General features: G+C 41.2%; 1 protein-coding gene across 1 annotated transcript; it reads right to left on the bottom strand.

Moving 5' to 3' along the window:
- Positions 1-3,770: 3,770 nt before the first annotated feature.
- On the bottom strand, positions 3,771-8,585 carry LOC147429402 (pentatricopeptide repeat-containing protein At4g39530-like). The gene has a single exon (XM_086495619.1). It carries the CDS (start codon positions 8,320-8,322, stop codon positions 4,573-4,575), a length of 3,750 nt encoding a protein of 1,249 aa, XP_086351745.1. The 5' UTR covers positions 8,323-8,585; the 3' UTR covers positions 3,771-4,572.
- Between the last annotated feature and the right edge of the window lie 218 nt (positions 8,586-8,803).

Raw genomic sequence — 8,803 nt, 5'->3', positions numbered from 1 at the left:
CAATCTTTGTGTTCCTTGTGACCTTGGTGATGCTATGAAGATGGAAAGCTTCATGCATCACAAGCTTAACATAAACTTTGCAAAAAGCATAAACTATCCCAAGCCTCAGTCCCAAGGCCTCAAACACCTTCGAAGGTGGAGAGAGCTAGCGGGGAATGAGGGTAGGGAAGAGGAAGAAGAATCATCCATAGGAGAAAGAAATAGTTTCTCACTTATCATCACTCTTCTTGCTTAGCATAGCATAATAGCATAGTAATGAAGATGAAGAAGATGGCAAGCTTAAGCATTGAAGCATGGCTCTTGGTTGGATTTGCATTCCATAGCCAAGAGTGTTGGTTTAGGCTCTCCACTTCTCAACAAGCTTGGAGAAGGAGATGGAGCTCTTGCACTTTGTACTCCACACAATGAGAGAATGTGTGTATGTGGGAGAGTATATCCCCCTCTCATGCTTGGTCCACCTCTCTCTCTCTCTCTCATTATTTTATTATTTCATTTGGACACGTGTCCTCTTTGAGAGAAAGAACTTAATTATTTATTTTTATGTATCTAAATTCTCATTGGCCCCTTTAAAACCTATCCAATAACATCTGAACACATCATGAGGACCACGTATGGAGGATCATTTGAACATGTGTCTTTTATGCTAATTAAGTCATTTGGTTGAATTGAATACTTCAAGGACTTTGACAATCAAGCATGGAAACGTTGCTGCCTCTTGAGAGTTATCTTTGGATTGAATTCTTCAAGAACTTTAGTCATTTAAGCATGTGAGAAACACCTCAAGCTTTTGGGTAAGGTTCCCACTTACACTTAGCAAGCCAACAAGCACCTCATGCTTGGGTAGGATTCCCACCTCAAGGTCAGTCCTAACTTGCCTAGGTCAAAGGACTTTTGAACACTGACTTTTGGAGGCCTTTAATGAAGCTAACCCTACGGTCTTTAAACTCCATTAGGTAGCATTGCTCTTTAATATACCATCTCTCATTTGGACCCCTTTTAACCTTGGCCCCGTGTTGAGACAAATCCATAAGCACATGTCTATATTCTAAACCTTGTTTCTGTTTATTCTCCCACATTAAATGATCAATTTAATATGAGAAAATCATTTGGGTTGGTTAGATATTAGATTTTATGTCAATTATTCTATGATTTCAATTGAAACTACCCGCAATGAAGCCTCGACAAAATCAATTGCCCACTCAAAGCACAAGAGGAAGCAGTATTGGGAACATAACGCCTGCAAGCTACGTCCTCAACGTGAGTCACTGCCATCATAATGAAGCTTTGGACCAAGAAGGACGAGCAATGATTAATCACCAACGTACCTTGGCATCTCAAGAGAACATGGAGCTATATGGTCTTGGTATTGAACAACCCATCTCATGTGAAGGAGATTCAACCTTTCTCAAGGCACTTGGCAACATCGAGAAGAATCACCAGAATGTCCAATCACAATGCGATATCTTGGAATGGGAACCACTTTCCCTAATCAACCATTTCAATTAAAAAATTAGGCACATTTCATATATATATATTTTTCCCTCGTGGTTTTATTTGAGCATGTAAAAATTCATGTAATCACTTTAAATCAGGGTTAGACATTGTCCATGCTACTTTGCATGTGGTAAGACCTTCTGAAAGTCTTTGTATTTGCATTAGATTCCCTTGATGAGCAAGCTTTATGTACAAACTATCCTCTTAACCTCACACTGACAATTTTTCCCTGGTCCACAGCCTCTGATCACTGCACTTACACGAATCATGTGCCAAAGCCAATGACATAAGAGCTTATAGTGCTGGTCACGTTTAGCAAGGATCCTTGATAGGAAAATCATACTCAGACTAAACTCATTTTACATCTACCTACAGTCTGTGCTATGTATACCATATCACACCTATGCAACAATCCCTAGAGTAAGCGTCAGTTGTGCCATCCACACTTAGCAAAGTTAAGTGATCTTTAGTGTAAACTCAGGTAGATTAAAATATTGAGTTTGAGGGAGGGTGTTGAAATATCATCCTCAACATTAGGATCATTGTACCTAACTCTAGCTCTTGTCTATGTGAAACCTCTTTATGCATGGCATACCCTATGACCATTGATTAGGTTGTCACTCTCTTTGATCATTGCTTATGTAGTAGACTCTTCTACATGGATACATAAGCCTCTTTTTTCTCGTAATAAAGAACTAGAGTCTTATGTCTGGTGTTTGATTATTGATTTGAGTTTAATATTTCTCTAATCAATCCTAACTTTACAGTAAAGTTCACATGTACCAAGCATGAAGTCTATAAAATTGATTGCTCTTGACAAGAGATTCAATTCTAAAGGAGCTAATATGAAGCCCCAAATGCAAGAGCATTCATAAACAAGCTTTTTAATGAGCATGGACTTCTCCATTTTAGAAAGTAAAACAAAAGTAATATTTCTCTTCGTATTTTCTACACATTTATTTAGATGAAATCATGTTTTCTAAACATTACTCTTTTTTGATGGATTGTGTAAAGATCATAAGAAGCTTAGAAGAAATCCTTTTCCTATTGTATTATTTCAAATGAGAATAGTGTCAAAATTTTACTTCAGATTTGTGGAGTATGCCAAGAAGAAGGCGTCTCAAGAATATGCTATCTCAAAAATGTAATGTCAAGATTTCACTATGGATTTGTAAAGTATGTGAGGAAGAAGACTTTTTCTATGGAATTTTCTTGCTCTTGAAGAATTGTCCCAAAGTATAGCTTTATATTGTGTGCTCACTATTGTAACTTTGTTTTAATAAAACAATAATTTTGTCCTCTTGAGACACACAAGTGAGTTGTGTTATCATGCTCTTGAATCGGCTGACAAGATCCGTTATGTCTTTCCCAAGATCCATGTTCAACTTGTAATTTCCTTTTTAAGGTTTACTTCACTCTTTTTCCTTTTAAACCCAAAGTTATTTTTTAGAATCTCCCATGCTTGTGAAGATGTCTCACATTCGTCTATGAAGTGCACATAATTATCGTGCAAGGATGTGATGATAATCCCTAAAGCTTGCTTGTCTTTGGCTTAGTTTCATGCACTCATGATTGTGTTTGTGCACCTTTACTCAAAAAGAGATCACTATTAGTACGTTTCACTATGCACCATAATCTCTTCTTCATCAAAGGCCCTTAAGTTTTGGTTCCATGTATGAAACCATTCATCATTAAACCTATCAATTCCTTTCTCTCCCATGGTGTGATAGAGGGGTATTAATCAAAGTAGACTCTCCATTGATCAATGTTTAGCCTTTTCACAAAAGCTAAAATCATCTCCATAAAGAAATGTAAAGATAGACACTTAAGTGTTGTGCTTGTAAGGGCAAATTTTAAACTTTGATTCAATCGCGAGAGAGAGAGAGAGAGAGAGAGAGAGAGAGAGAGAGAGAGAGAGAGAGAGAGAGAGAGAGAAGAAGAAGAAGAAGAAGAAGAAGAAGAAGAAGAGAATTTTAACGTCGTAGGAAACTATTTCAAGAGACCTTAAAGATCTATACGATGAGGAGAGTTAAACTCAAGACCTTTCATTCAAGAGGGAAATGGCATTACCAATCTACCACACGTGGCTGATAGAAAGGTTATACCATTTCCCTCTTTTTATTAGCACACCCACACACACAAACTATCCCACAAACACCCCCCGAGGAGAAGAGAATTTAACGTCGTAGGAAACTATCCCGACGAGGAGGGGAACAGAGAGAGAGAGAGAGAGAGAGAGAGAGAGAGAGAGAGAGAGAGAGAGAGAGAGAGAGAGCTTTTGCTATGATTTTCCCTTTAATAATATGTTGATGATGTCCTTGAAACTTTTGAAGCTTGAAAACCTTGAAAATTTCAGCTTCTATCCCCGTAGGAAACTGCCCTTGACTGTCTTGAGACCCTGTGAGAACAGCCTCTTGAATAGAGGACAGCATCAATGGTGCTATAGAAACTATCCTTGCCTTTTGGTGCCAAATAAGAGCACTAGGCTCCCTATGGGAAGGCACCTCAGTGGAGTGGTAGACCTTGCAGTGAGAGATTGCCTGCGGGACTGAGCCCGAGTTGCACTCGACCTTGCAGTTAACTGTGATGCATCATGATTTTCATGTAGAAGATGCTCACCGACGCACCACAGAAGATAGAAAGAATTAGCACAATATCAACTGGTCATAACTTGGACGAAAACTTCTCAATGTGAAAATTGCATGTTTGCTAGCTTTGGTCCTTGAGGTGTGATGTGCTCAGCCATATAAGTTGCAGAACACCTTTTGCTGGTACTAAAATCTGATTTAGGAGCACAAGATTGTGGTTCCCCCATAGGGTTAATGCAGGCCTGAATTGCTTGCCAACTGTGCTTCTAAGTATCCTCATTTTTGCACAAACTGCCTAGGAATATTACAAGAAGAAGACATCCTCAAGCTGGTAGAGGCGAAGAAGATCTTTCATAGTGTCTACCAATTTTGCAGCCTCGTCGCTTTTGGTGTCCTGATGCACGCGATACATAAAAGTTTTGCGTACCACTGCAACTTCCACCCTGCATTAATGTGAGACATCAATAAATAAGCCACATTTTTGCTGTTCCTACCCGTTGGCACCTGCAAAAATGTGAGACATCAAAACATAAGCTGATGGATCCTTCCTATCTAGACACAAAACTTGCTCATAAACTTGCCTCCCACACCTCACATTCCCACTTTCCCTACAAATACTCAACATGCTACGCCACACCGCAGCATTTGAAGGAAATGGCATTTTACTTGTTAAGGCTAAAGCATTTTCTGTTTGTCCTACACGACAAAGAAGACTGACGATGCTACTAAGGTGCTCAACAGATACCTGCACACCATTTTCTTTGCTCATAACTTCAAAATATGAGAGACAGCAATCAAGTAAACAACTTCGACTACATGCATTCAAAACAACCACAAAAGTGGCCATACTTGGCCTCAAGCCAGTTTCCAACATTTTATTAAAGACATCAAGCACATTCACACTCTCACCAACCCGAGCATATCCTGCAATCAGAGCGTTGCACGAGACTACACTTTCTACTGGAAGTTTGTCAAAAACATTATGTGCATCTTTAAGTGAGCCACACTTCGCATACATGTGAACCAAAGTATTGCCGATCACATCTCCCTCCATAAGTCCTTTTTTCTCAATTTCAGCATGTATTTCTCTACCCTTTTCTAAGGCTCCTATGCTACCATATGCCTTCAAGACGCATATGCAAGTGACAGAATTGGCAGGAACATGATCAAACTGCATTTTCTCAAAGCATTTCAGAGCATCCTTGCCATACTCAAGTTCAGTATAACCTCCAATTAAGGCAGTCCATGAGACCACATTTTGAAGAGGAATGCCATCAAAAACTTCCTTTGCTTTTGTGAGGGCACCACATTTGGCATACATATCGACCAATGTGTTTCCAAGAACACCATTTCTATCAAGCAAGCCCAACCTGGCAAGCAATGCATGTATTTCTTGGCCCTTCTCTAAAGAACCTGCAGTACTGCAAGCTTTCAAGATACCAAGAAAAGTGACCTCATTTGGAATCACACCTTCTACAAGCATTTGCTCAAAAAGATCGATAGCATTTGTACCTTCCCCATGCTCTGCATATCCTGTAACAAGTGCATTCCATGCAACTAGGTCTCGACTTAAAAGCTTGTCAAAGACTCCTTGCGCTGAAACAAGAGAATCACATTTGGCATACATGTCCACCAAGGTGTTACCAGTGACGGTATCTTCCTCAAATAACCCCCTTCTCTCAAGATCAGAATGTATATTATGACCCCTCTCTATGTCTCCAACCATACCACAAGCCATTAGACAGCAAGAAAAGATATGGACATCAGGGAAAAGGCCCTCAACCTCCATGCATTCAAAAAGCTCCAAAGCTTCCTCACCATGCCCATTATCTGTATATCCTGCAATCAATGTGCTCCACGATAAAGCATTTTGGACAGGAAGCCTGCTGAAAACTTCATGTGCTCTAGCAAGCAGCCCATTCTTGGCATAGAAATCAAGCAAGGAGTTGCCAACTGCAACGTTCTTTTCAAAAATTCCTTTCCTTTCAATCTCGGCATGTACCTCTTGCCCTTTATCAATGACTTCTGCACTGACACAGGCTTTCAAGATGCATATGAATGTGATATCATTTGGATCCATGCCATCCACATGCATCTGTTCGGCAATTATAAGAGCCTCCTGCCCATGCCCATTCTCGGCATATCCTGCAATCAATGCAGTCCAAGAAACAACATCCTTCTCAGAAAGATTGAGAAATACTTCACGTGCCCTCCCTACTAAGCCAAATTTCCCATACATGTCAACCAGGGAGTTACCAACAACCAAGTCTTCTTCTAATAGACCCTGTCTCTCAATTTCAGCATGAAGCTCTTGAGCTTTCATGATATCTCCGACCTGAACACAAGCTTTTAAACCACAAACCAGAGTTACAGAGTCTGGTGAAATATTTGTAAGGTGCATGTGCTCAAAATTTTGAAGTACATCCTCACCAAAACCATTCTCACAATATCCTGTGATCAATATGTTCCATGCGACAACATCCCTTGTCGGAAGTCTCTTAAACACTTGTGCTGCTGTGGTAAGCAAGCCACATTTTGCGTATGTATCAACCAAGATGTTCCCTACGAGAGGGTTGGCTTCCAAAAGCCCTCTTTTCTCAATCTCAGAATGGACTGTATCAATCTTATCAATGGCTCCCATACTGCAATAAATTTTCAAGCTGCACACATACGTAGAAGAATCCGGAGGGACACCCTCAAGTTGCATCTGCTCAAGAAAGTTGCATGCATAATCAGTTTGCCCATCCTCGACATAACCTGCAATTAGTACATTCCAGGAAGCAACATTTCGGAGTGGAAGCTCGCAGAACACTTTGCGTGCTTCATCAAACAGCCTCAATTTCATGTACATTTCAATCAAGGCATTGCATATGACCAAATCTCCTTCAAACAACCCAAGTTTTTCTATAACAGCGTGTATTTCCTTGCCTTTAACTATGGCTCTCAGGTTCCCACAAGCTTTTAAGCTATGGCCAAATGTAACAGAATTCGGGAGCACACCGCTCAACCACATGCTATCATACCACATTAGCGCTTCCTCATTAAACGCATGGTTGATATACGCTGCCATTATGACTGTCCATGCAGCCACTTCTTGTATTTGGACATTGTCAAATACTTCTCTGGCTTTTGTGAGCAACCCACATCTGACATACATATTGATCAAGGTGATGCCAATAAAAGTGTCCTTTGCCAGAAAGCCCGTTCTTTCAACCTCGGCGTGCAGTTCTTGACCCTTGCTTAAAGTCCTTGTGTTGCCACAAGCTTTCAAGCTGGATGCCAAGCTCATAGAATCTGGGGCTACACCTTCAGCTTGCATACGGTCGAAGCATTGGAGTGCTTCTTCATCGTGTCCATAGTCAGCATACCCTGAGATAAGGGCTGTCCATCCTGCTATGTTTTTAGTTGGAAGCGTGCTAAACACATTGTGTGCTGTGTTGGGAGAGCCACATTTGGCATACATATCAACGAGAGCGTTTCCAATGAAAGGATCTCTTCCCAAAGTGCCCATTGGTTCAATTTGAGCATGTATTTGTTTTCCTTTATTGATGTCTCCTATGATACCGCATGCCTTCAACATGCTGGAAAAAGTGATGGCATTTGGGCAGACTCCCTCATGTTGCATTTGTGCAAAAAATGTGAGTGCCTGCGCTCCATTCTCATGGTCAACATATCCTGCAATTAAAGCAGTCCAAGAAATGACATCTCGGAAGAGAAGCTTGTCAAAAACCTCCTGTGCTCTATCAAGTACCCCACATTTGGCATACATATCAACCAATGTGTTGCCAACAGCAAGGTCCCGTTCCAGGAAACCCTTTCGCTCTGCCTCTGCATGTATTTCTTGTCCCTTATCTGCAGCCTTTAAGCTGCCACATGCTTTTAAGCTACAAACAAATGTGATAGCGTTTGGAAAAACACCCTCACATTGCATGAGATCAAGATGCTTCAATGCTTCCTCGCCATGCCCCTGTTCTGCATATCCTCCAATAAGTGCCGTCCATGAGACCACATCCCGGGATTCAAGTCCATCGAACACTTCTTGCGCCTTCGTGAGAATCCCACACTTGGCATACATGTCGACCAGGGTGTTGCCAACAAATGGGTCCCTTTTGAGCAAACCCTGTGCAGCCGCATTGGTGTGCAATTTGATGCCTGCTTTGAGGTCTTTCCTCTTTGCGCAAGCCTTTAGTAAGGGAATCAACGTTCTGCTGCTGACAACTTCATAACTGTCCTTTTGCATTCTCTCATCTGCTGTTGAGCGGGGAGAGATAGTGAGGGTTGTCACACATCACGGTAATATGCAAGACTCAAAGTGGATTACTTGACAGAAGAAAGCCTCAATCTTATCACCCACTCATTCGAAGATGACAGTTGCTTTCTGTGTCTTGGCGCCCCCTCCGCCGGGGGGCAGCCAATACACACACACACGCGCGCGCGCGCGCACGGTCACTCACTCATCTCATTCGATCGGACCTTCACGTGCGCTTGTGTGAGAGAGAGAGAGAGAGAGAGAGAGAGAGAGAGAAAATTAATTTTCATTTTCAACCGAGAAATTTACACTATGCTTAAGCATTACTTTTTGAAAGAGTTCAATTTGGCTATCGTTTATGGGATCGAGAAAGTCGATGAGTAATCCGTAATAGTGATGTTGTTTTCAATGAGATTAAGATGCATAGATAGCCAGTGAAAGAGGTCGATTTTCGAAAAGTGACGTTCTTAGA

This window comes from Adiantum capillus-veneris, chromosome 22 (assembly GCF_014529385.1).
Source record: "Adiantum capillus-veneris isolate H3 chromosome 22, ASM1452938v2, whole genome shotgun sequence".
Lineage (NCBI taxonomy): Eukaryota > Viridiplantae > Streptophyta > Polypodiopsida > Polypodiales > Pteridaceae > Adiantum > Adiantum capillus-veneris.
This window is presented reverse-complemented; position numbering and strand designations above follow the sequence as displayed.